We start from the raw sequence: 27,569 nt of genomic DNA, 5'->3' as shown, positions 1-27,569 counted from the left end.
CGATGGCCGTGGCTTCCACCAGCAGAGGGCTGCGGCTGCGGGAGACAAGTGTGGAAGACAGCAATCCTGACTCCCTCTGGGAGGAGGGATGGGGAGTGCCAGCATCTTTCAAAAGGAAGGGAATAAAAAGGCACGTTAGGATTCTCTGAAACAGAGGCAACAGTTCACTTCCCCAGGAACCGTGCAAGTTGCCCTCATGAGCCCCACAGACGACACGGGGCTCAGAAACTTCCAGAAGCCAGAGGGAGTGAGCTCCACGGGCCGGCCCGCGGTCACCTTATTAAACAGATGACCACCCTCCGGGCTCATGGGCGGAAGTCCAGCCTCCTTCTCTCATCCACGCGTTCGCTCACTCAGTGAATGGTCACCTGCGCCCACGGCCCGCACGCCAGGCCTCACTGTAGGTGTGATGGTTGTGAAGGAGACGCATGCTGCAAGAGGGGCTGTCGCTGCCCACACCTGAGGGCGGAGATTCGGCTCTGATGAAATGCAGGGGCACTCCCCTCTCCAGCTCCTGTCACATCTCAAGGGACAGAATTGCCTCCCCTGCCCTCCCAGCCACGTGCTCCCTGCCGACCAGCCCCGGGGGGAGCAGAGGCCGCGGAGGGTGGGCCGGCCCCCGTGCAGAGGAGGCCCCTCTGACTGCCCCGCGAGTGGCAGAGCCGGGTTAAAGCCCCCTCTTCAGTCAAACGAGGGAGGCACAGGAACGGCACCGGGGAGAGAAAACAGGATCCCAGCCTCGGCGGAAAAACAAACCCGAAAGTCTCCAAGTCGTGGAAATTCCTTCAAAGTGGACGGTGAAAACAACACAGCAGCACGCCACCGAGATACGCGTCAGAAGTCGTTAAGTGGATACACCGTTTGGACGCATGAAGAAGTGTATCGGACATTTCAAGAGGAAAGAGGACTGACTGTGTCACACACACACACACACACACACACACAGCCCACATGGTGCTAAATACCTGGGGGGCATGGAAAATGCACAGCCCCGTGGTCCGGAGGCCGTGGTCCAGGGCAGGCTCAGCCCACGCAGTCTCGCGTGTTGAGCGAGTCTTTCCCGCATCCTCCCCCCACTGTCAACGGGTCCAGTGCCCGGGTGGCCGGGCTGGGGTCTCAGCGATGACACGTGAGGGAGGATTTTGTACCAGAAACCACGAGTGTTATTAGGATTGTGGGTCAATGTGTTGATGACGGCTGGAGGACAGAGGCAAACAGAGAATTTTAAGCCTATGGAATTGTTTGGCTAATCTAATTGTACCAAATCAATTTTAAAAATTTTACGGAATCTTAGCAGGAAAAAACATGAAGCCGAATTCCTCTGTAAGATATCACTCTGTGGTCAGGGAAATGCAAAGAATAAGAGAAAATGAGTTCCAGGCACAGGCCGCAGAAAGGGGCCGAGGCGGGGGTTCCCCTCTTTCCTCGGAGCCCGTCCCCTCGGCCCAGGAGGACTTTCTCTGCCATCACTTCCTGAGTCATCTCTTGGGCCCAGGTGGCGGCCGGGACGCCGGCACGGGGACTCGGGTGGCTGTGTGGACACGGCTGGCATTCTCTCCAACAGCCCCCTAGCCTCGACATCCCTGCAAACATGCTCCGATGCTCAGAGAAACCGACCTGCAGTGTGACTATGCGAAGAACCGGGAACAGAGAAATGGGGGGACGTGCGTCGTGCCCTTAAGCAGCCCACCGCCTAGGGAGTTTTGACGAATGATTGAAACTCACGATGTATTTAATACAGGAAAGGAGATTTGAAACCATCCCCAATATGATCTTGTTTTCCCAGGACAGTCCCTCAACTCGTCTCTAACACAGAGCGTTACTCACAATAGCCACAAGGTGGAAGCAACCCAAGCGTCCATCAATGCACGAATGGAGACAGAAAATGTGGTCCCTCCACACAGTGGAATATTATTCAGCCTTCAAAAGGAAGGAAATCTTGTCACATGCTACAACATGGATGAACCTCGAGGACATTATGCTCGGTGAAAGAAGCCAAGCACAAAAGGACAAATACTCTATGATCCCACTTCGATGAGGTCTCTGGAACAGTAAAATTCATAGAGACAGAAAGTAGAAGGGCAGGTGTCAGGGCTCGGGGGTTAGTGTTTAATGGGGACAGAGCTTCAGTTTGGGAAAATGAGAACGTTTTAGAGACGATGGTGGTGATGGTTGCACAAGAATATGAATGTACTTAATGCCCCTGAAATGTACACTCAAAAACGGCCAAGATGATAAATTCTATATTGTGTGTATTTGATCACAATAAAAAAAAAGGTGGGGGGAGTCACCACGTCAGCAGGAGGGTCTCTGTCACACTCTCCTGACTTCCCCCTGCTTCCTCTTCCTCACGTCTGACAGTGACAGCGGTGTGCTCAGGTGGGGTCCTGCCTGCAAGCATCTGAAGAAACCTCCAGCGTAAGCCCTTAGCTGCCTCTGCGCCCAGGAAAATGGAGCGGGACGAAGGGGATCTCTCCCCACAACTCCAGCCCTGTTCCTCACACCAAAAAAAGACCCAAGAGGAGCCAGCCCTGATGGCCTCGTGGTCAAAGTTCTGCGCACTCCGCTTTGGTGGCCTGGGTTCGGTTCCTGGTCGCAAAACCACACCACTCGTCTGTCAGTAGTCATGCTGTGGTGGTGGCTCACAGAGAAGAACTAGAAGGACCTACAACTAGAATATACAACGATGTGCTGGGCCTTTGGGGAGAGGAAAAAAAAAAAGAAGAATATTGACACTAATGACACATCAGCTTCAGAGCGGAGTGAAGTGACACACGGGACGCACTGGGTTGGCATCTACCATCTGCACACGCGCCCTGCGCCTTTGCCGATGTCACACATTCTACCCCGAGCGTCAAGACCTTTCCCCACCCTGAGGCTGCGTTCAAACACCACCTTGCTCAGGAAGCCCTTCTCTCCCTCATTCCTCTGACGCTTTGTCCTTGAAGGCACTCAGCCCCCTGGCTGGGGTCGGGGGTCCCTGCTCTCGTCCCACACCATAGGACCACCTTGCCCTCTGGAGACAGAGCCAGCATGCCTGCTTGGTGACCTGAAGCCCCAAGGCACAAGGTATGACAGACAACTGCTGAATGAACAGGGTCCTGACAGACACCCTAAGTGACAAGGGCTCTGCAGACCATTATCCTAAAGCTGGACTCCTCAAGCTTGAGCTTTTTTTTTTTTTTTTTTGCTGAGGAAGATTCGCCCTGAGCTAACATCTGCTGACAATCTTCCTCTTTTTGTACGTGAGCTGCCGCCACAGCATGGCCGCTGATGAGTGGTGTCGGTCCGTGCTTGGGAACTGAACCAGGGCCGCCAAAGTGGAGTGCCACGAACTTAGTCACCAGGCCATCAGGGCTGACCCAAGCTTGAGTATCTTTGCTGCCAAATGTTTTATAAAAAGAAGAGAAGCTTCAAAAAGGAGACTGATGGTTTCCAGCACCGTGGAGCCCCCAGTGTGTAAGGTGAGCACTCACGGGCCATCGGCTCAAACAAGCCTCAGTGGCGTCTGGAAGCCAGAAAAAGCAAGAAGACCCAAGGGGAACCCTCCTCAGTGCGCTGCCAGCTCTCCCGGAACTGGGCGTCGAGGACCAGGCGCTCGGGATGGAGAAGAAGAGATCAAGCGTGATGCCCAACCACGCGACCTGACGCGGACTTCTCCCCAGTTACAGGCTCACGGCACAAACTGTGAAGGAACTTGAACCAGACATTTCGAAAGAGCCATCCTGGACTTGCACAGACACCTTGACCAAGTCGGGGCTGTCAAGCGTGACAATCCCGGTGTCTGTCACATCCCCCAGGGTGGATGTCACTGGAGCTGAACCCAACCAGCCAGGTGCGTGACGAAAACCACACCTGAGCCTCAGCTTGCTGATGGAGGAAAAGCATCCTAGGGACCAACTCCTACCCACACGGTCCCTGTTCCTGCAAATCCTCACGTCCACGGGCTCTGCATTAAAGGAAGGGAGCGGCTGGGCTCAGACTCCCAGCTCTGTACCTGTGCCCTGGAAGTGGGGTGCCTCTGACGTGAGCTCAAATACAAACCCTATATAACCATTTCCCTTTGCTGAGATATCACCTACTAAGAGCTTTCACTTTCGAAGGATTTGTCTGCTATGTCAGTACAAATACAGATAAGGCCTGATTTCAAATTTACATGCCTCCTTTTTTGCTGAAGACAACCGCGAAACGTCCCTTCCTTTAACCGAGTTTCTGAGATCTAAAAATCAGCGTCAAGTTGCTCGGGGCCCCTTACTCTGCGTCTGTCACGCCACCCCAATAACCACGAGGGCAGGCAGAAGGAGCAGATGAAACATTTTACTCCATCAACTCCTTCCCCACTTTTCATATTAAATATCTGAAATATATTAATCTTAAAAAAACAATATTAACACAGTCCTCAATGGATATAGGCAGCGTGGTAAACAGTCTAGATTGCAAAACGGTCGGTTATTTTAAAAACTGGATTGCGGGGGGGCGGCCACGGGGACCTTCCAGCTGCCTCGTCGACAGGAGTGTCGTGGAATTCTGCAATGTGTCCAAGGGGGAAGGAAACGAAGCCATAAAAAAATACACGTGGGACCCGTTGCTCCCTCCTCAAAAGATGGCCGTGGTACAGCACGCCGCTCATTCGGGTTTAAAGGAACACCACCAGCAGGGTTGTTTTCGGTGTTGGGGATTTCCCCCTAATGCCTTCAGTCTCGAAGCAGGTTTTCGGGCTTGGGGTAGCCAAAGAGAACAAAATCGGCTTCATAGAGTTTGTAAAGCTGCTGCCTCCAGGCCAGGGGGATCTTGGCGAACCAGTCGTCCTCCCAGCTGCTGGCAGTCCTGTTGCGGTAACTGGGCGGGAAGTGGAGAAGCTTGTCCACCTTGAGGAGCCGGAGGAGCTGGGCCGCGTCCTGGTCCAGCGTCTCCAGCTTGCCCACAAAGTCGTAGTCTATCTGGCAGGGGTGGCAGAGCCGGTGCACCTGCCGCCAGTGCTCGTTGAAGGGCGCCAGCTTCTCGGTGTGCGGGTCCAGAAGGTACTGGATAAAGTTGGCGAAGGACACCTTGAGGCCGGCGCTGAAGGCCTCGCTGACCGACGCGGGCAGGCTGGTGTGGTTGGAGTACATCTTGAGCATGGGGACGGCAAACTTGCGGTAGAATTCCTCGTTCTCCAGCTCGAACTTGCTTCGGAAGGCGGAGATGAGGCGGACGAAGGGGTCCCGCACGAACAGGAACTTGGTGTACTTCTTCAGCTTGATCTTCATCAGGTGGCGCGAGAACCGCCCGTAGCGACGCCAGAATTTGTTGAAGGTGAGGTGGGTGCTGGAGTTGTGGACGTACTCCCGGGGGATGTCCAGGGGGTCGCGGTAGGGCGCGCCCTGGTCCAAGAGGCTCTCGCTCAGCACGATCATCACGCGCTTCCAGTTGGTGCAGGCCACCTTGGGCACGTAGCAGTAGATGACGCCGTGGCGGTCGTCCACGATGAGGTGGTTCAGCTCGTAGTTGGGGATGTCGTCGAAGGAGCGCTCCTTGGTGGGGAACACGAAGCTCGCGTTGGCGCAGAGCTCTCGCAGCACGCTCCTCCTCTCGGCCTGCCGGCGGTCCAGGTCTGGGCTCTGCTGCGCGCCGTGCGTGGACCAGTCGTAGCCCCTTATCCTCTCCTCCACGTTGCTCAGCACGGGCCTGCCGGAGGCCAGCAGGGAGGGCTGCTCCATCTTTTTCCCGGAAAGGACGTTCTGCTTCGCGCCGCCACTGAGCAGCTTCTCCAAAAACTCGTCCATGTCGGCCGGGAGCTCCTTCTCTTCCCGCTGCCCGGCGGTGGGCAGGCCCTCCAGGGGGTGCGGCCTGGAGAAGGAAGTGTGCAGGTAGAAGTGGGCCGTGCCCACGTTGTCCCAGTACACGATGATCAGGAGGATCATGAACACAGAGCCCAGGACCAGCCACAGGCGGAAGAGCCGGGCCTTGGCCATCCTGGCCGTGGACGTGGGGCCCCGGCAGCTGGCTCCTCTCACTTCAGCTTCATGTAGAGACCGGGCGCTGTGCTCTCGGGGACCTGGGAAGGCAAGGAAAAGCCACGTTAAGGATGAATGTCCGGCTGCGGCTTTCTGTCGCCGTTTGAGGTCCCGAGGGGCCGGGCGCTGGCTGGCATCTCAGATCCTCTTTCAACTCCGCCGTCATCCTCCCGGCTTTGCCCCGTCCCACCCCTTCCTCCGAGAGTCGGATGCGGTTATGCTGCCTGATCAGGAGCTTCGACTGCTCCGTGTAATGTGACTAATGCCGCTTACAAGGGCCCAAAAGATGAGTGTGACTGACGGGGAGACTGGAGATGCTATACCCCTGCAACAAAAAACGGGAGGCCTAACGGGACAGTCACGCTGCAGAACACAGGCCCTGGCAAGGGGGAGAGGCTGAGGGCGAGAGGAGGGGCAGATGGCGCGACAGACGGCACCAAGAAGGTAAAGTGCAGCACAAGCAATGGTTTATAAGAGTGCTAAAGACACCCCCTCCCCGCCTGAAAAAACCCTTTTGCTGTGTACACTTAACCCAGGTGACCAGGTGAGAGTGCGGCCCCTGCATCCGCGGCCGCCACCTCTGCCCCTCCGCGGAAAGGGCGGCAGAGGCCCGGAGCCCGAGGTCAGTGGGGAGGAGGCAGATGTCCACCGGGCTGCCGAGAGGGCCAGGTGAGCGCCTTCAAAGAGGGTCCAGGAAGCAGCCCACGACCAAAGAGGGGAAAACACAAAAGGGAGGTGCAGAACCAAGGGAGGGGAGGTTCCGAGGACGGCTGTGGACGCTCACTCGAAGGGCAGGGTCCATGAGAGGCCCGGCCAGCTCACGGGCCAGGGTGGGTGACCCCTGTGCATGGAAAAAGGCAGGCCAGATGACAAGGGACTTGTAGCTGGTCCACAGCTCCCAGTGAGAACCGCTGACCGCCAGTCCACGTCAACACAAACATGCCAGAGGCCCCCATCCTCGGTCCGGCCCTGTGCAATGCTGTTCTGCCCTGGGTGCTTTGCAAAGTGCTGGGGACACACAGGAAAGACGAGACGCTGTTTGATCAGTTGCTTAGAGAGAGAGCGCCGATCAAGTTGTAGATGACCCCGGCTGGGAACCCCAGCCCCGGGATGAGACGACATTCGACATCTATAACGCCTTACTTGGTGACACTTGTGCCTCCACGCAGATGGGGCAGCCCCGTCCCTCCCAGACCCGCCCTCTTATAACTAAAAACTACAGATGTCACACAACCAGCAGGCACAGGAAGACGCTGACAGGACGGAAGAAGAGGCAGACAGCCTACGGACCTGGGGACTCGAGGAGCGACAAGGGGGTGAGTGCGCTGGGTTCCCGACCATCCCCCGTACGCCCCACACAGGCCGCTGCAGAAGCCTCCAACCCTGAACAGCCAACAGGCACAGGAAAAAAAGCTCCGAGAGGAGCCTGCTCCCAAGAAGCCCAAGCATGGGCAAGGGTGGCTGTGTCTAAAGGATTCGACCTTGCCCAGAGAGGTGGGTCCGGCCCTCGGCTCCTGCGAGGGCATCTCTGGGCCCCTGGAAGGTCCTGCCTGATAGGAGCATCTTTGTTTACCTGGGGACATGGACCATGCTAGATCGATCTAAGAATGGGATTTAGGGTGAGGGCTGTGGGCCCCGGGGTATCAGCTCGACCTCCGGAAGGGCTGGAGACTGACGTCAGCCATGTGGGGAGTCAACACATCTATGTGATGGAGCCCCAACAAAGACTGGACGCCAAGCCTCGGGGCTTCCCCAGTAGGCAATGCTCTGTGCGTGCTGTCACCCATCCATGCCAGGAGGAGTCAGTGCTGTCTGAAGGGAGGGGACAACTGGAAGCTCCATGTGTGGGACCCTCCTCGATTCTGCCCACTGCATCTCTCCCCTGGGCTGACTTTAATCTGAATCCTTGGCTGTAATAAACCATAACTGCGAGTTCAACATCTTTCAGTGGCTCTGGGAGTCCTTCTGGAGAATTATCCGACCTGAGGGTGGTCTTGGGGACCTCTCCTACGCTTTCTATTGGTGTCAGCAGCGACAGGCGTCTTGGAAACTGTTCCTAACTTTGCAGTAACCTAAGAGCAGAAAAATCTTTGTGGCGATACCCACGCCTCTTAAGGCAAACACCAGGGGAGACCCCACCCCCACCCCCACAGCCTCAGCAGGGCCAAGCAGAGGGCTGACCCCCCATCCTCACCCCCGCCCCACAAAGGCCGGCAGCGCACCCCTGTCCCCTCTCCAGGCACCCCGTGCTGCTGGCAGGGCCGAGCGGGAGCTCATCTTTCGCTCCTCCCTGGCAGATGCAGGTGGTGCTCCACCCCAAAGGGCGCCGTCTGGGGGGCTGAGCGGGGAGCTGACTTCCCACCTTCTGCTAGACCCCGTCCCCCATACGGTCCAATCCCCCAAGCCACTGGGATCATATCTGGCCCACCCTGCCCCCAACAGAGTCCAGGTTCTCCCAGAATCTGGATTCAGCAAGATGAACAGACAGCCTGGAAAGATGGGTTGAAAACACAGAGACGGACACTAAAACTGGGATAAATGTCAAGCCATCCACGTAGGTCGAAAAGAAACAACCACACAGCACGGGAGGGAGACACACGTGAGTTGGATAAAGGCAAAATGGGATGAGGTGGACGAAAACAGGGAATTCAGCGCTATTCTGCACCACGCGCACAAACCTGCAGGTGCAGACCCACCGCGCCTGGCCTCGGGGTGGCCCTCTTAGCAAACCGGCCACCTGTGCTCACAGCAGTCCCGTGACATCAGCCACGCCCTAGGAAACAAGGCTGACCCTGCTCACGGGTCCCCAGAAGGTGCTAATCTGTCCCCATGCTCAGACTTCTCTCTCTTCCCCGTATCTGTGACCCGGCCCACCTCATGGCCGCCTTCAGGAGGGGAGGGAAAGACAAATGATGGTACCCGGGCTCATTGAGTGGGCCCTGAAAATCTGCGGCTGTGTCCTCCGGCACTCACCCCTCTTGGTACCCCGGGCGGACGTGAAGATCTCGGGCGATGCTGGGGCAGCAGCTCGGTCACAGCAGGCCGCTGGCAGCTCTCGGAGTCTCTTCCCCGCGGCACCTGCGGAAGGAGCGGGGCCTGTGAGGGGGAGGACACGTGTGTGTTGGGGCCTCAGCACCCACAGGGAGAGGGGGCGGCTTCTCCCGTGTGGCTTCAGAAGACGGAACCAGGAAACCGAACTCGCCCAACAAAAGAAGGAAGACACCATGGCTACGAGTGGCCCAAAGGCAGAACGGGCCACTGGGAAGACACATTGGGAGCTCAGCGGCTGTGCCGCCGGAGCGCAGACGGAGCCCGCCCTGGGGGTGTTCCAGGGGACGGTCCCGCATCCCAAGCCCTCCCCCAGCGTACGCTCCTCGGAGCCGATGGTCCTCGTGTGCTCTTGACACCCCCCCACACCAGAAAAAGAACCCAGCAGAGAGCACAGAGGAACCTGGCTGAGCCCCACCCTGGGGGTGGCGGTCCCATCCCGGCTCGTCCGCGTGCCCGGGTGACACAGCTTCGCGTGTGTGATATATCACATATTGACTATGTAATTAGACACACTGTAAGGGCTCGTGGAAACTACCGGGGCTAGAGGTGAAACATCCTGCCGGCCTCTTACACAACCGCCACGGGCCCTTTGGCTGGTGCCCTCGAGCATGTCGTGGGGGTCACAATACGAATAAGACCAGCAGCACTGCACCAGCCTCCGAGACCCTTTTGACGGCTGGAACCACACACGTTTGCATCCTCTTTTTAAAGTTAGATCCTCAGAGCCCAGTGTCATCAAGGATGTAAAACGGTGACCAGTTTCTAGAGATAAAGGTGAAACCACATCAAAAAAAAAAAAAAAAGGTTTACCAAAGGCTGAGAAAGCAGCAAGCGGAAAAAGTGGCTTAAAATGTCAAATGACTTGAGAGACCAGTTTCCAATTTTAAGATCAAGACCAACGAGCAGGGTGAAGACGGAGTAGTCAGGGTCACGGCCGTGGACACCGGCGTGAGCCACACACCAAGGACAGTGCCGTCCTCGACGTACACAGAAGGCTGAGAAGCAGACAAGCAAGTGACCGGGCCTGACGCCTGAACACTGTGGCTTATTTTTCAGCCGAGAAGTAGCACCTGCATGTTAACCAATGCCAGTGCCTACCATCTTTCGTAAAAACTCTCTCTTTACTGATAATTTAATAAGGTTTCAGTTGAATTGCAGGACATGGCCAAAACATTTTTAGGATAATACCAATATGTATATTCACAATATTGTTGGAACAGCAGCTGCCGTCTAATGAGCTCCTCCTGTGTGCCAGGCACTAAGAAGAGAACCGTACGTCGGACATCATGTCACGTCCACCACACGCAATCTCAGCAAGGGCAGCAGACAGTGGAGAGCTCCATCACCCCAAAAGCTTACTCACACCCCTCGTATTCCTACCCCACCCACAACTGCTAACCTGTTTTCTGTCACTGTCCATCATTTTCTAGAATCCTCGATCTGGTCAACAGAGGGGGCCTGGAAGGCTCCTGGAAGCATCCTTAGGAGTTCAGAGGCTGCCTTCTGTGTCTCTGTTGGAAATGGGCAGGGGTGTCCTGGCTTTTCTGACCCCACTGACACCTAGGCACTGGTCCTTGAGGCAAAGAGCACCTCATGGAGTCATGGTCCCAGCAGGATGGCGTCCCTGCTCAGCAGGGAAGTCAGCCTGGAACCAGCCCTACCTGCTCCCGCTCACCTGGTCTGTACCCAGCAGAGGCGGGATGGACTCACTGGACGTTTCTTGGTGACCTGTCCCAAGTGTGGCCCCCAAGTTCAAAGAAAGTGTGTCTTCTTTTAACAAGAAGATGTTTAATTAAAGTCGCTCTCATTTTTCCTCATTTGGTGTGTCAGCACGGAACGTCACAATCTTTTAGTTTTTAATATGTTTACTGTCTCAAGTTTTGTTCTTTGTCAATCAATAAGCTACTTAAATATGACTGGGCACTGCCAAGTACTCCAGAGGAGGGACCAGGAGCCCACGTCCGGGTCCCAAATGCATCACTACCTTGCCCCGGGCCACAGCAGGTCATGCGTGTCCTCCCAGGATCCTCTCCTCATCAGCAGCTAGATCTGCAGCTGTTTTTTTTTTTTGCTTGAGGAAGATTAGCCCTGAGCTAACTACTGCCAATCCTCCTCTTTTTGCTGAGGAAGACTGGCCCTGAGCTCACATCCATGCCCATCTTCCTCTACGTTATATGTGGGACGCCCACCACAGCATGGCTCACCAAGTGGTGCCATGTCTGCACCTGGGATCCCAACCGGCGAACCCGGGGCCGCCGAAGCGGAACGTGCACACTTAACCGCTGCGCCACCAGGCCGGCCCCTGCAGCTGCTTTTTAAATAGCTGGTCAATTAACTGATTTCTAATCAGACTGATAACTTACACCCAGCAGACTGGAGCACTCAGTGTGGACAGGGCAGCCTCCCTCTGAGGGCGGTCACAGGGAGAACGACCCGGCGATGCTCTGGTCGTTGGGTGAGCACGGCCTCCACATGCGGGAAGAGAGCACCATGACCACCACCAGCTCCTACACAGCGTCAGGGAACACCCCTGGAGAGCGGGCGCTTGGGTGATTCTGACTTACTTCTTCATGGTTTTCTGTACTTAAATCTGCTTTTGTTTATATTGAGCATTTATAGTTTTTTACTATCAGAAAAAAAAATTTTCCTTTTTAAAAAGATAAACAAGAAGTTAAAGTATTAGCAAGAAAAATGGACGAATTGGACTTCGTGCAAATTAAAAATTTCTGTGCCTCAAAAGACACTATCCACAGGGTAAAAAGGCTCCCACAGAATAGGAGAAAATGCTTGCAAATCATATGTCTAATAAGGGATTCATACCAGAATATATAGAGAAGTCATAAAACTCGACAAGAAAAAAAATCAAACCTGATTCAGGAATGGGCGAAGGATTTGAATAGACATTTCTCCAAAGAAGACACACAAATGGGCAATAAGCACATGAAAAGATGCTCCACATCACTAACCATCAGGGAAATGCAAGTGAGATACCACCTCCCGCCTATCAGGATGGCTACAGAAAACACACAAAACAGCAAGTATAGGCAAGGATGTAGAGAAATTTGAACCCTGGTGCACTGCTGGTGGGAGTGTAAAATGATGCAGCCACTGTGGAAAACAGTAGAGAAGTTCCTCAAAAAATTACAAATAGAATTACCATAGAAAATTATGATCTAACTTAATCTAGCAATTCCATTTCCATGGCTGTACTCAAAAGAACTGAAAGCAGGGTCTCACAAGAGTATTTGCACACCCATGTTCACAGCAGCATTATTCACAATGGCTGAAAGATGGATGCACCCAAGCTCCCACTGAAGAATAAATAGATAAACAAAATGTGGTCCAGCCACACGATGGAATATTATTCAGCCATGAAAAGGAAGGAGATTCTGACACCTGCTACCACATGGATGCACCTTGAGGACATTATCCTAAGTGAAATAAGCCAGTCACAAAAGGGCAAATACTGCACGATTCCACTTCTGTGGGGTCCCCAGAGTCATCAAATTCAGAGACAGAAAGCAGAAGGGTGGGCGCCAGGGGCTGGGGGAGGAGCAGGGGGAGTCAGCGTTTAATGGGGACCGCGTTTCAGTTTGGGAAGATGAACAAGTTCTGGAGACGGACGGTGGTGATGTCTGCACAACAGTGTGAATGTGCTCAATGCCACCGAACACTTAAAAGTGGTTAAGATGATAAATTTTATGTGATGCGTATTTTACCACAGTAAAAAAAATCGGGAAAAAAAAAAATGCATGAATCGGAGCTCTAACAGTGGACTTAGAGGAATTTCCAGGAGGTATCGCTGAACGAATAAAGCAAAATGCAGGACACAGGATGTAAATTAAAAAAAAGAAAAAAAAAAAAAGAGGTCCTTAAATATGGCAGAGGATCGTAAGAGAGGCTGAACGCAGGGCCCGCCGCTGAGGCCCGAACTCACCCTCACAGCCCGGCACCAAAGCTCGCCAGGCGGCCGCACCTGCAATGCGTTTAGGAAACAAAGTCAAAGTTTCAGAAATTTATAACAGGGAGGTGGGTGCATGAAAACAAGATGGGCCTTGCCTCTGGGGTGGCGCAAACCCCGCGGGTCTAATTAGTCCACGGTGAGGCTGGGCCCGGGAGCCTTGTCTCGCCCTGGAGCCTCCACGGGACCAGATTCGCCCCGGCTGCAGCCCCTTCCAGGCCTTTCCAAATCAAGGCGGCCAGCACCTGAACACCGCGCTGAGGCCGAGGCCACTGCTCATTTTTAACATCAAGGAACAAGGGCGGTCCTTCGTGTTGTCATTTCTAACCTCAAGCAAGCCGCATAAACAGCAGTTGTGGGAACGGGCCGGGCTGAGCGCATCCGATGGCCTGTGGGGACAGTCCCCTGCAGGAAAGGGCTGTGGCTACTTAAAAACACGCATGGACCATCAGTTCAGTTTCTTAGAACTGCAAAGAGAAAGAGAAAAAGGCTAAAGGAGTTTGACTTTTTAAAAAAGAGTGGGACATCTAGGAACTTCTGGTCCAGGGAGCTGGGCAGCTGGAGCCGGACGCTCTGGGTGCCACTGCAGTGCCTTCTGTGGGGGGAGAAGCAGGGCGGGGAAAGCCAGGCGGGAACAGCCAGGCTGAGAACCGAGGGCGTGGGCCTGACCACTTCACAAGCACGTCAGGGAGCAATGCCGACCCCATAAAGTAATTCGTCATTCACAAGAAAAGGGCAGTATTTCCAAAGGCAGATCGCCCACTATTTCAAGGAGTGGGCATGAAACGCCCCACGAGTTTTGGAAACGCAGAGCAAGAAGAGGCCACAGAGAGGACGTGATGACTCGGTCTGCTGCTGTCCCTCCCCGGCTTCTGCCTCCAGCAAGGGCCCTGATGGCAGGGTCTCGGCTGCAGGGGCTGGTTTTCCACCAGGGCTTTGTCAAATGCACCCTCAACGCGACTGAGAAAGAATCAGGTTACAGCAAACCCAAGCACGGTGGCCGGGCAGACAGAGCTGTGTCCTACTCGGGGCGGGTGGTCACACATTTCTTTTCACGCACCCAGCACGGCAGGTCTGATGCCAGCGGCACACTCGGCCCCAGGAAGCAAGCAGCCCACGCTGGCTGCCCACGTCCGGCCACTGGTGAAGCAGCCTTCACCCCAGGAGCAGGAAACAGGAGGGGAAAGCGAGGGGTGGCTGCGGCAGACAGCTGGGGCTGAGCACCCTCACCTCACGTGCGTGTCCGCCCGTCATCTCCACCTGCAAGAGGGCCGGCCACACGGCCAGACGCACACCAAGATCTGCAGAAGGGCACTTTCCGCTTTTATGGCAGAACTAGTCCAAAAGGTCAAGTGGCGTTTGCTGGTTATTATTATTTTTTATTGTGGTGACATTGGTTTATAACACTATATAAGTTTCAGGCGTAGGTCATTGTATTTCGACTTCTGTGTAGACCATCTCATGGTTACCACCCAAAGGCCAACGACCACCCATCACCACACACATGTGCCCTGCCACTCCTTTCGCTCCCTCCCTCCTCCTCTGGAAACCACCAATCTTATCTGTCTCTATGTGTCTGTTTACTGTTGTTCTTGGTTTTATCTTCTATTTGTGAGTGAGCTCATATGGTATCTGACTTTCTCCCTCTGACTTATTTTGCTTAGCATATACCCTCAAGGTCCATCCATGCTGGCAGAAATGGCCGGATTTCACCTTTTTTGTGGCTGAGTAGTATTCCGTCGTGTATAGACACCACATCTTCTGTATCCACTCGTCCCTTGATGACACTCAGGTTGTTTGCAACTCTCGGCTATTGTGAATAACGCCGCAGTGAACACAGGGGTGCACGTATCTTTATGCATTCGTGTTTTCATGTTCTTTGCGTTGTGCTGGTTAATTTTATGTGTCAACTTGACTGAGCCGCGGGCTTTCCAGATAGCTGGTGACACATTATTCTGGCCATGTCTGTGAGCCTGTTTCTGGATGATGAGATTAACATTTCATCAGCAGACTGAGCAAACCAGATGGCCCTCCCCAGCGTGGGTGGGCCTCATCCCGTCTGCTGGAGGCCTGAACACAACAAAAAGGAGGAGGAAGAGAGAAGGCCCTCGCTCCGCCTGACTGTCTTGGAGCTGGGACATCGTCTCCTGCCTCCAGACTCGGACCTGACCTGGAACTCACAGCATCAGTTCCCCCAGTGCTCAGCCCTTCGGCCTCGGACTGGAACATCCATCTTCCTCTCCTGGGTCTGAACTTCTCAGCCTCCAGAATCACGCGAGCCACTTCCTTACAAGAAATCTCTTTAGACGCACACACATGCACAGAGCCCATTGGTCCTGTTTCTCCGGGAACCCTGACTAATATGGACATCTGCTTTCTCACTTGGACTGGGGTTTGGGGTGTGTGTGTTTACTACATGTTATAGACAGAAGTGATCAAGCCAGTGAGAACTGACTGTAAGTGTTAAGAAATGGAAGCTGACGTATTGCCACCGTGGGAAGGAAGGTCAGACGCAGAGAACTTCAGCCTCCATCCAAGACAGGGGTTCCAGTCGGAGGGGCTGAGGTTTGTTTTTTCCCATGCAGACACCCCGTTGTTCCAGTACCATTCGTTGAAAAAAAACCCATCCTTTCCTGATTAAATCACTGTGGCACCTCTGCCTTTTCTTTCTGTATTTTAATCAGGTTTATTGAGGTCTGATTTACACACAATAACACTCAGTGTTTTTAAATGTACAGTTTGACGAGTTTGGGCAAATGTACGCTACAACTAAGATGCACCACAATTAAAATACGGAACATTTCCACCAGCCCCGAAAGTTCCCTCATCATCCCCCAGCACCCAGCTCCAGGCAGCCACCAACCTGTTTTCTGTCCTACAGTGTTGCCTTTTCTAGAATGTCACATAAACGGAATTATATAGGATGTAAGGTCTTGTATGGCTTCCTTCACTCAGCACGATGTGTTTGAGATTCTTCCAGGTCGTTGCTTGTGTCAGAGGTAAGTTCCTTTTTCATTGCTGAGTAGTATTCCACTGTATGGGTATATCACTGCTTGCTTATCCATTTACAAACGGACAGACTTTTGGGTTAGTTCCCTTTTTTGGCTAATATGAATAAAGTTGATATCAACCTTTTTTGCATAAAGACCAGATTTTTTTTTTTTTATCCTGAGACTTTCATAAAGTCAGAAAAGATGGTATTAAAAAATACCAACCAGGACCAGCCCCAGTGGCCTCGTGGTTAAGTTCAGGGCGCTCCACTTTGGTGGCCTGGGTTCAGTTCCCAGGTGTGGACCTGTGCCATTCTATTATCAGCCACACTGTGCTGGCGGCCCACGTACTGAAAGAATAGAGGGAGACTGGCACAGATGTGAGCTCAGGGCAAATCTTCCTCAGCAAAAAAAAAAAAAAAAAAAAAAAAGCCAACCAGATTTTTCAGCTCCTGGAAGGTTCTATAAGATCCATAAAAGTAGCTATTCTATAATAATGCTTAGGGACTCTATTTAAAGAGCAATCAAACCGACCATCAAAATATCACATACAAATCCCAGATTATCAATGATTTTTCAATTATACAGTTTTAAGGGCTCGAGCGATTATAGCAAGGGTGCAAGATATAAGGTTAATACGTAAAAGCCAGCTGCTTTCCTATATATTAGCAGTGCTCAAGTGAAATTTGAAATTAAAAACACAATCCCATTTACATTAGCACCCCCCAAAATGCAATGCTTAGGTATAAATCTAACAAAATACGTACAAGATCTATATGAGGAAAATTACAAAATTCTGATGAATGAAACCAAAGAAGAACTAAATGAATGGAGAGATGTCCCACGTTCAAAGTACCAAAGGACCAGAAGACTCAATATTGTCAAGATGTCGATTCTCCCCAACTTAATCTGCAGATGCAGTGAAATTTCCATCAAATGCCAGCAAGTTATCTCGTGGATACCCACAGACTGACGGTAAAGTTTCTAAGGAGGGGCAGAAGACCCCAAACAGCCAACACGATATTGAAGGAGAGGAACAAAGCCGAGGACTGACGTTGCCCGACTTCTAGACCTACCGTAAAGCTACAGTAATCCATACAGCGTGGTATTGGCAAAAGGACAGACGAAGAGATCAACGCAACAGAACAGGCAACCCAGAAACAGACCCCATAAATACAGTCCCCCGATCTTTAACAGACGAGCAGAGGCCCTACAATGATGCAAAGATGTGTCTCTCCAACAAATGGTGCTGGAACAACCGGACCTCCACAGGCGGGGAAAAAAAATAAAAAAGAATTGAGACACAGACCTTACTCCCTTCCCAAGAATTAACTCGAAACGGATCACAGACCTAAAGGTCAAATGGGAAACTATAAAACTCCCAGAAGCTAACACAGGAGAAAACCTAGATAATCTTGGGTACGGCGATGCCTTTAGTTACAACACCAAAGACGCCACTGCTGAATGAAATAACTGTCCACACAAGGACCTGCACAGGGACGCTCACTGCAGCTTTATTCAAAATAGCCACAAACTGCAAACAGCCGGCGGTCCATCACCAAGATGGAACAAACAAACCGCGGGGTACTCATTCAGTGGAAAACTACTCGGCGATTAAAAAAAGCACGAACCACTTAGTCACTCATCAAACACCAGGGATCGATCTAAGACACGACACTGAACCAAAGAATCAGACAGCAAAGGGGGTACACACCACAGGATTCCAACTATAGGGAGCTTGACAAAGGCAAAACAGGGACAGAAATCACAGACTGCAGAGGGACAGGAGAAAGCTGTGGGTGACGGAAATGTGCGTGATTTTGGTGGTCCTTACGCAGGCGGATACAGGCGTCCACGTTCACTGAACTGCACACTTAAAACGCGTGTGTCTTACTCCGTGTAAATTCCACCCCAATACATTGGATTTCAAGGGAAAGGAATGTTGGGAGTCTTTACTAAGTCAGTCTCCGAAGTGAAAACTTGTCTCTTCGACATGAATGCCGTGAACTAGCTCTCACCAATTTCCACAAACAGGACAAAAACAACAGTGCTGAGGGGTGGCCTGGTGGCTCAGCGGTTGGGTGTGTGCATTCCACTTTGTCGCCTGGGGTTAGTCAGTTTGGATCCCGGGTGCAGACACGGCACTGCTTGGCACACCATGCTGTGGTAGGCGTCCCACATATAAGAGAGGAAGATGGGCACGGATGTTAGCCCAGGGCCAGTCTTCCTCAGCAAAAAGAGGACAATTGGTGGCAGCTGTTAGCTCAGGGCTAATCTTCCTCAAGGAAAAAAAAAAAAGAAAAGCACCAAAATCCTACAGGGACATTCAGAGATGGGGAGGAATTCTGAGGAAGTCCAGCCTTCCAGGGTGGCCTGGGACACCGCTCTAAGCCTGAGGGTCAATCCTTCATTTTATAAATGAACACCTGAGGCCTTTCTGCTAACCTGAGCCCCGGAGAGTATGAAAACGAGAAACCATCACCTGAGCGTTCTGTAAAATGCTGTCGCCCCTTCTTGAGACGATCCCGCTGGCCTGATTTATTTCTCCGTCTTCATCGGCCCTCAAATATTTGTATTATATAAACATAACACGTTATTTTTAGTATGACTCATGCTTTCTACCAATAGCTAGTTATCAGCAGTCAAAGATGATGATATGTTTTCAACTGATTTTATAAGAATAACAATAGCTGATATGTTTTCAAAACTGTCGTTGTAAGGCTTTGCGTATGTTTATTTAATCCTTGCACTAACTGTGATAAAACTGGGGCAAAACAGTCAGGCGACTTGCCCAGTCTACACAGCTAGCAACTGTCCAGAGCCGGCATTTGAACCCGGGCAGTTTATCTGACAGCCTACCTTCCCACCCACCCCCCCCTCCACCAGGCCTCTCTACAGGATACATTAAAAGCAGAATTGGTTGGTTCTTACCAGACACTCAGATTTTTGTTACCTTTATTTCTGCAAGAATTTGCTTCTTCTTGTCCAAATAACCAACTTCTGAGCATTAAATCCACTGACACGACCTTCGTTAAGAAGTCCAAGAATCTTTCAAGTTTTATTTATTTACGCTACCGGCAAAACGACCAGAAACTACCTACTTCTTTTCCAGCTTTGCAAACACTATATAAGGCAAATAATTCATTGCGGTTTCCACCACCACCGTCAGCAGAAATCCGGACTGTTTCTGTTAGCGGTGTCAACATTTGCGCTCTGCGTCCGCCCTGCGCCCGCCAGCCCTGCAACCGACGCCCAGGTGCGGGACTGAAAGCCCCACTGTGGGACAGGACGTCCCCAGGTACCACCAGCTCCAGGGTTTGTTTGCTTATAAAATCACTTCGTTTGTCTTCAGTCAACCCTGTGAACTAAATCTGACCGTCCGCCCAAATAAAAACAAGTCATAGATGGTCACGCTGACGGGAAAGGAAGGCGGATGCACATCCCAGAAGACCTGAAGGAACACGGAACGCCAGCTGGCCTTGGGAGGGAAGCAACGTCCCCACCGAGCCGGGCCCAGCCCAGACGGCTCTCTGCTCACAGCGCTCCCTCCACCCCTGGTCTGCACGCCCCATCGGGATCTCACAAGCAGACGGGACGTCAGTGCCCACGGACCAGTCCCATACTCCGAACAGGAGTTCAGGTTCTCAGAGGACAGGGGTCACGTCTGCGACCTCTCCTGTATCCCGCACAAGGCCCGGATTCTTGCAGCACGCTGTTTGACTCTGGAATCCAAATGACAACTCAGTTCTCAGAGTTAAGTCAAAGAAACCATTTCAAGGGGAAATCACGATGACAGATTTTACCAGGATCAGTTCACAAACCTGCCTGGGGCGTCACCTTTCACATAGAGGCAGACGAACCCTCGCAGCCCCTCCACCGCCCCCCCCCCACCACGCCCGCCCTGGTCCCGGCCACCAGCAGCTCGCACCTGCATCACGGCCACGGCCGCAGACCCAGCCTCCCCGCTCCTGCTCTCCAGCCCAGACAACCCATTTTCAACTCAGCCATCACGGATATTCTGTTAAAAGTCACATCATGTCCGGTGTCTGCTCAACACCCTCCAATCATCGGGCTCAACGGCTTCCCACTTCCAGTCCTTACAAGGGCCGGGGACAAGCACTATATGACCGGGACCCCATGCTCTCGTCTCTCCCGCTGCCCCCTCGCTGGCCCCACGGCCCCACAACGGCCTCCGTGCTGGTCATCGGCCACACTGACCAGGCTCCCGGGCTGGCCTGCCTTCACGGGCCTACGCGGGGCATCCCGAGGCTCCACCCCGCCCTTCCCCCTTTTCTGTCCTCAGAGCTCACCAGGGAGGGCGTCCCCGACCACTGCACTCCCCACCCCCCAGACCTGCTCTCTCCCAGTGCATTTGTCACCACCCCCAATACCACCCAGTCCCTAGCTATCTGCTCACTGTCTCTCGGCACAGAATATACACTTTAGAGGGCGGTCCCGGCCCGTTGGTCACAGCTGCAGCCTCAGGGCTCAGACCAGTGCCCGGCACACAGTAGGACCTCAACACAGAGTCCTTATGCTAACCAAACCCAGATAAACAGGAGGGACCCCGATTTCATAATCTCTGAAACCAGGGGCCAGGTGAGGAAGTTCCCAATAGTCTTCTCTCTACTTTTAGACACGTTTCAAAACCCTTTTTGAACAAGCTAAAAGAAAAAAAAAAAAGGGAAGCTAAACAAAGCGCCAGATCTCTGACCATGGTGTGGCCACAGCCCGGAGACAGGATACACAGAACAAGGACAATAACGAGAGGAAACAACAGGGAAACTCGCCCCGCCCAGAAAAGGGCCCGGCGAGCCATGGCCCGGCACAAGACAGGCGAGCTCAGGCTCTCTTCTTCCAGCGTCGGACGCGTCCTGCGGCTTCGCCTTCATCTTGAGCGACGTGACGGGCACACGTCGAAGATTAAACCGCTCTCAGGAGTTGCTACAGAACACAGCAGCCGGCCCCCTCCCATTGCCCACCTCCACCAGTCTCCTGCATTCTTTTGGCTGAATCCCGCGGCGTTGGCTTCTTTCCTCTAAGCATCCACCTCTGTGGGCATCGTCTGCCCACCTCCCACGCCGGCAGGTGGACATGGAGCCGCCCCTCCGTCCCCTCGACCTGTTCCAGCGCCCCGCCCTGCCCATCCCCTCGCCTCCCCCAGACAGGCCTGGCATCATTGCAATTAGAGCAATATTCGATGTTTCCATCAATTATTAGCATTCTGCAAAGGCTACTCACAGCCGAGCCTCGAGCACACCATCATTATTTTTCTTTTCCCGCACAACGGTTTATTTTCCCTGCAACTAATAACAGTCTTGTGTTCTCATTTGCTTTGTTTGCTACGTACTTAGCGCTAATCCAGTCCCAACTCCGCCAACTGTCTAAATCTCCTCTCCAGATGTTCGGGCATCGGGTGGATGTCATCTGCCCGCAGACATCCTCTCTCCGAGGAGCCTCTGGGCGGCCCGGGGTGCGGGGTGCCGGCTCTCCAGGCTCCAGGCCCCGGGCCCGGCTGGCATCCTCGCCTCTCCAGCTCATCCAGCGGATTCTTTTCACCTCCTCTGAGGAAAATCCTGTCTCCTCTGGCCCTGCCTTTCCAGATTCACCACCTCATCTGGGGAGAGCACGCGTGCCAGTGTCTTCCTTAAAGCCCAGGAGAGGCAAACTCTCGGAGCACGTCTGAAACTATCTTTATTCCACCCTCCTGTGCCTCCTCCCTATTTTCAAGGTGGAAAATATTCTCCTTCAGAATTCTGACAGCCAGGTTCTCTCATCCTCCGGCCTCCGAGGTTGCTGTGGAGGGGTCCCCAAGCCATTCTGCTTCGTTCCACGATGACCTGTTGGTGGCCTGTTTTTCTAGTTTCTCTAGAAGTCAGCAGAATCTTCTCCGTCCCAGAGTTCTGAAATTTCACAACAGCGCGCCTCCGTTCTCTCTCCATCTGAACTCTCATTACCAGAATTCCGGAACCAACAGCTCAGATGCACTTCCAAATAAATCCCTTGCTTCCCAAACCCTCACTAGTCGCTGTGGGAAACGGGGTACCCCTCGCTATCAACACACGTTCCCCATACTCTGAACACCCAAATCAGGCAACGACCACCTGGGAGACAGAAGGCTGCCTGCATCTTTTTTTTTTTTTTTGAGGACGATTAGCCCTGAGCTAACTGCTGCCAATCCTCTTTTTTTTTTGCTGAGGAAGACTGGCCCTGAGCTAACATCTGTGCCCATCTACTTCATATGTGGGATGCCTACCACAGCATGGCGTGCCAAGCGGTGCCATGTCCGCACCCAGGATCCGAACCGGTGAACCCCAGGCCACCAATGCGGAACGTGCACACTTAACCACTGCACCACCGGGCCAGCCCCTGCCTGCACCTTCATCTGTGATGCTAGTCACCCAGGCACCCTTCAACGCAGACAGCTCCAGGACTTTCTAGGAAGTCACCCTGTACCATTCTGCGGACGGTCTCTTCCCATTTTCCTTCTAACTGAAACTCTTAGCATTCAGCCGTCGGCCTCCTAATCTGCTCCTTTCCCATTTTTCTCTCATTTTCCACCTCTTCGCTTTCCCATTCATCTTTCTAAGCGGCTCCACTTTACAATTCATCCACCAACTGAATTTTTTATTCCCGCTGTTGTGTTTTTTACAGCCCAGAGTCCTCTTTTCAGTTCGCTGAACGCTCCTTTTTTTTTTTAGAGCTCCCTATTCTTGTCTCGTTCATGCCATATTTCCTCTTATCTCCTCGTGCGTGCGTCTCAGGGAGAGTCTGTCTCCAGGTCTTCTTTTTGCGCACTCTCCGCTGCCTCCAACTTAATTTTGTCTGAATCAGAGGGCTCCTCATGTGACTTTGGCTATCCATCCCTAATTAAGGGGTGGGGGAGTCAAAAAAAAACTGGAAGCTTTGAACCTGGGAGGGGTCACTAATTACGAGCTTCCTCAGCGAGTGAGCCAGCTGGGTCTCCTTCCTGGGGACCCCTGGTGTCACCATTTTTGGGTCCTTTCTCCGGGGCAGCTCACACTCCCCAAAGCCTCCTTCACCGTCCCGCCTGCCGGGGAAGAGCCAGCTGGCTGTGATCTGGGAGCCAGAGAGGCTGCGTTCGCTTCACCCTCTCGAGCTGCGGCCAGCAGCGCCCTCCTCCCCCCTGGTGTTCCCCATTCCTCCCTGAAACGTTTTTCAAGCTCTCTCGGCAGCTGCAGGAACCGCCACCCTGGCTAACTGCAGGAAGTACCGAGTTACCGAAGTCCGTTATCACCAGGCACGTCTGCCGGTAAAGGGACCGGGGAACCCCCGCCCGGGCGCAGCCACAGACACACTCGGCAGGTGTGAAACCGACGCGACTCTCCAAAGACAAAGAGAAAGAAGCGATTTAAAAAATCGAAAATAAGACACAAGTTTTCTCAAAAATGAGAGACCAGCTGCATTTCTTCCAACAGGATCGAGAACCAGTCTCTTCCCCACCAACAGCACCTCAGCCTCGAGACCTTTCTGGAAGAGAATCACCTCCAGCCTTGCTGAGTGTGCAGTGATGACAATAAACCACACGTCCAAAGTCAGCCACCCAGCAGGCTTCTCTCCCGCCCTCTGCCCCTTCCAAGCCAAGTCACAAACCTCTTTCGGGTCTCAGCTTCCACCCCGGTCCTCAAACCGCTCCCCCCACAATGAACGCAGGGTCTCTCTGCCCCCAGGCATCCATGCACTTCCACGTCTCCGCACGCCCTGCTTGCTGCCTCCTTCCGGAATGTTCTCCCCAACCCGCACTCGGCCTTCAAGGCCCGATTCCTATGTGGTCTCCGCCGTAGAAAACTTCTCCAACACCCAGAAACAAGCTCGGCGGCTCCCTCCTTCCTCCCGCTCTGTAAGAGGCCTGAGTGACAGCACCAGTGACACCGCGTTAGGGTCAGGCTAACCGCACCATGAGCAGCCAGCCCCACCCGGCATCCTGCAAATGACCAGATGCCCCACGTTTGCTGAATGCACGAAACAGGCGCACGCTGAGTACCAGGGACCAGCACCGCCGGCCTGAACACACCGGCCCAAAGTCCCATCGGCTAATCTGCAAGGAAATGAACGACCCAGGGCAGCTCCACGCAGGCAGGCTCCACGCTCGCGGCAGTGCCAGATTGACACAACCAAGCATCACCCAACATCCCGGCGTCCTCTCTGACTCACACGGCCCACTCCAGAGGCTCCGGAGAAGGGGCCACCCTGTGTCCTGCTTTGGGGGCAGGTGAGGACCAGCTGAGCCAGCCCCCAGCGGCCTCGGCCTGGACCCACGCACGCTCCGGGGGGGACACCACCCTGGAGGAGGCGCCTGCATCCGCTCGGCCCGCAATTCCTGTTCCCCTTCCTGCCGTCCCCGGAGCCTCTGGGGCATCGATTTGGAAAATAAATAATTGAGTGATCACGGGAACACTACGGCTTCTTGTGCTCGGCGCCAGAGGGAACCTCAGCTCGGGCCAGTGGTTTGTCAGCCAGGACTTGGTGGCCAGGAGCCCAAAGAGAGCATATAAGTCCTACTGTTGGCCACTAATACATGGCTTCCTCTCCCCGACCAGGCAGAACTGGATGGAGCAAAGGCTCATGTGAGCGCCAGTCTGCCCCGATCCACCGGATCCGCAGGGGTCTGCAGCGCCGGGCAGTGATCAGTGGTCAGCGGGCCGGGGAAAAATGCGCACAGCCTGCGGGGACCGTGGAGGGGTCAGCCCGGGACCCCGGCCACCCCGCGGGTCCCCCGACACGGGGACACTCCGGTGAAGGGCTTCTGGGACACTGCGGCATCTCCGCCGGCTCCCAACAGTTATCGATTTTCCGTGCAGACGCCCGAGGAGCCCAGGTAGGGAGTGGATGAGCGTGGAGGAGGACGCCCCCCACTAACCCCCGTCGCCGCAGCCCCCCAGCAGGGCCGGAGCGCCTGTCCCCCAGCAAGGCGACAGCATTCGGGCGGGGACCGACCCACGGCGGGAGCTGACCGGGCGCAGAGCCTCCCCGCGCCCCGTTCCCGGTCTCCACCTCCCCGCGAGGACCGGGCTCAGAGAGGGTGCGAGCCGGGCCAAGGTCACACAGCGGCAGCCCCGGGGCTCTGCGGGGGCCGCGCCGGACCTGCCCGGGCTGCTGGGGGCGCAGGCACCGGCCCGCCCGCGCCCCTCACTTCCCCGCGCGCCCCTTGACCCGCCCGGCCCCGCGCCCCTCACCTCTCACCTCTCCTCCCGCCGCCGCCGCCGCCGCCGCCGCCTGGCGACCCGCGGACCCTCCCGAGGCCGCCCCTCCGCCGGCCCCGCCCCCGGCGCCGGAGCCCCGCCTCCCGCTCCTCTTCTCGCGAGAAGTCGCGGCCGCCAGAGGGGCCACGGAGGCCGAGGGGCGCCCGCCCTCCACGCGCCTGCGCCCTCCGCGCCCCGCCCCCGCGCCCCCCAGCCAGTGCCATGTGGCGCCGTATTTACGACCCGAGATCGGCCCCGCCCCCGGCGCCGGGAGCCCCGCCCCCTCCCGCAGCAGCCAATCGCGTCCCGCGGGCCGCGGCGTTGGCCCCGCCTCCAGCGGGCGGGGCGCGGGGAGCCGCGGGCACCCGGCGAGGGCTGCGCGGGGCTGCAGCCGGTGCCGTCCCCGGGAACGCTTATGCGACGCCTGCTGTCTACCGGACCGGCTCGCGGGCGCCGACTGGTTGCAGAGGATCGTGATGCTCTCCCGCCGGGGTCTTGGAGTCGCTGTGTGTCCTTGGGCGAGGGACGGAACCTCTCTGAGGTCGTCTCCCAGTCCGTCCAATGGGGCAGGGACGCCACCCTGCAGGGAGCTGGGGAGACCCAAAGGAGATGATGCGGGAAAGCCCTTAGCAGGATGCCTAAGGCACAGTGAGCAGTCTAATCCTTGTTCTTAGGAGCAAAGACTTTTTAAAATTGCAGTAAAATGCACAAAACAGAAAACTTGCCATCCTAACCGTTTTTTTTTTTTTTTTTTTGAGGACGATTAGCCCTGAGCTAACATCTGCTGCCAATCCTCCTCTTTTTGCTGAGGAAGACTGGCCCTGAGCTAACATCCGTGCCCATCTTCCTCTACTTTATATGTGGGACGCCTGCCACAGCATGGCTTGCCAAGCGGTGCCATGTCCACACCTGGGATCCGAACCCGTGAACCCCGGGCCGCCGAAGCGGAAGGTGCAAATTTAACCGCTGCGCCACTGGGCTGGCACCCCATCCTAACCGTTTTAAGTGTAGAGTTCAGCATTACATGCATTCACATTGTCGTGCATCCACAGAGCTTTTCCATCGGTGACGTCTTACTGGTTCCTGCCGTGGACAGCGGGCTGCCTTCGGATGGAAGGCCACGTCTTCAGTCCCTCCTGCCCCGGCAGTTGTCACCCAGGAGTCCCCGCCAGCTGGCCCTGGAGACGTGGAGTGACGCAAGAGAAGGAGGGCGCTGCCCTCCCAGAGCTTCTGTCCTAGCGGGGGGAAACCACCAACGGGATGCCAGCCTCTCCTTTCCGCTGGATCCTTCCTTCAGCATTAAGCACCACCAAGCCTCTCCCGTTTTGAAAACAAAACCCAAACGGATGCCCTTTACCCTCTCCAGCCGTCACCTTCTCAGCTCACCTCTCAAAGCGGTGGTCTCTGTCCGCTACCTCGGTTTCCCTCAGCCCACTCAGTCTGCTCCCTGGAAAGAGGCCTCCTCCAGCAGGCAGGCACTGGGATGTCAGAGGCCGGAGCGAGAGCACTTTGTGGGAGATGCAAGGCTCTGGGTCACGTTCTGGTTCTTCAGTCGGGTGGTAGGTGGCAGCTATGTCGTTTTATCAGCAGGACTCAAAACTTAGAGGTGGATCGCCTCCGTTGTCTTGTGTGTGTGTTCCTTTGCTGGGGCTGCTGTAGCAGCCGGGGCAGCTTAAACACCAGACATTTATTTGTTCTCCAGGGTCTGGAGGCAGGAAGTCCCGGATCAAGGTGTTGGCAGGGCCGGTTCCTTCTGAGGGTGTGAGGGAGGGTGTGGTCCAGGCCTCTCTCCTTGGCTTCTTAACGGCTGTCTTCTCTGTGTCTTCACGTGAACTTCCCTCTGTGCCCGTCTGTCTGTGCGTCCAAATGTCCTCTTTTTATGAGGACACCAAGTCATACGGGATTAGGGCCCACCCTAATGACCTCATTTTAACTTGATTTCCTCTGTAAAGATCCTCTCTCCAAATAAGGTCACGTTCTGAGGTCCTGGGGTTTAGGACTCCAACATACCTTTTTTTTGGAAAGGGGACACAATTAGCCCATAACAGTATTTATCAAAAATTACATAATAAGTCATTTTAAAAGGTTATTTCCTATTCTCTCCCCCACTGCTGGCAGGAATGCAGCATAGCACAGTCCTCTGAAGAACTGGTTGGCTGTTTCTTAAAAAGTTAAACATAGGGGCTGGCCCTGTGGCCGAGTGGTTAGGTTTGCGCGCTGTGCTGCGGCAGCCCAGGGTTTCGCCAGTTTGGATCCTGGGTACGGACATGGCACCGCTCGTCAAGCCACGCTGAGGCGGCGTCCCACATGCCACAACTAGAAGGACCCATAACTAAAAAAATATACAACTATGTACCAGGGGGCTTTG

The 27,569-nt window shown here is 54.4% G+C and overlaps 1 protein-coding gene across 11 annotated transcripts; it reads right to left on the bottom strand.

Moving 5' to 3' along the window:
- Positions 1-4,301: 4,301 nt before the first annotated feature.
- CHST12 (carbohydrate sulfotransferase 12) lies at positions 4,302-27,053 on the bottom strand. 11 transcript variants are annotated; one of them, XM_070484095.1, is made up of 4 exons: positions 26,588-27,053; positions 25,642-25,791; positions 8,970-9,074; positions 4,302-6,037 (listed from the first exon to the last, which is right to left on the bottom strand). In XM_070484095.1, exon 4 carries the CDS (start codon positions 5,952-5,954, stop codon positions 4,695-4,697), a length of 1,260 nt encoding a protein of 419 aa, XP_070340196.1. In that variant the 5' UTR covers positions 5,955-6,037; positions 8,970-9,074; positions 25,642-25,791; positions 26,588-27,053; the 3' UTR covers positions 4,302-4,694. The 11 variants fall into 11 exon arrangements, with proteins under 11 accessions (XP_070340196.1, XP_070340195.1, XP_044603104.1 ...); XM_070484094.1 differs by lacking the exon at positions 25,642-25,791; XM_044747169.2 differs by lacking the exons at positions 25,642-25,791; positions 26,588-27,053 and adding an exon at positions 25,203-25,346 and having other exon boundaries at positions 8,916-9,074.
- Between the last annotated feature and the right edge of the window lie 516 nt (positions 27,054-27,569).

This window comes from Equus asinus, chromosome 14 (assembly GCF_041296235.1).
Source record: "Equus asinus isolate D_3611 breed Donkey chromosome 14, EquAss-T2T_v2, whole genome shotgun sequence".
NCBI classification, from domain to species: domain Eukaryota; kingdom Metazoa; phylum Chordata; class Mammalia; order Perissodactyla; family Equidae; genus Equus; species Equus asinus.
Note: the sequence above shows the minus strand (reverse complement) of the source record. Positions and strands in the feature narration are given on the sequence as shown.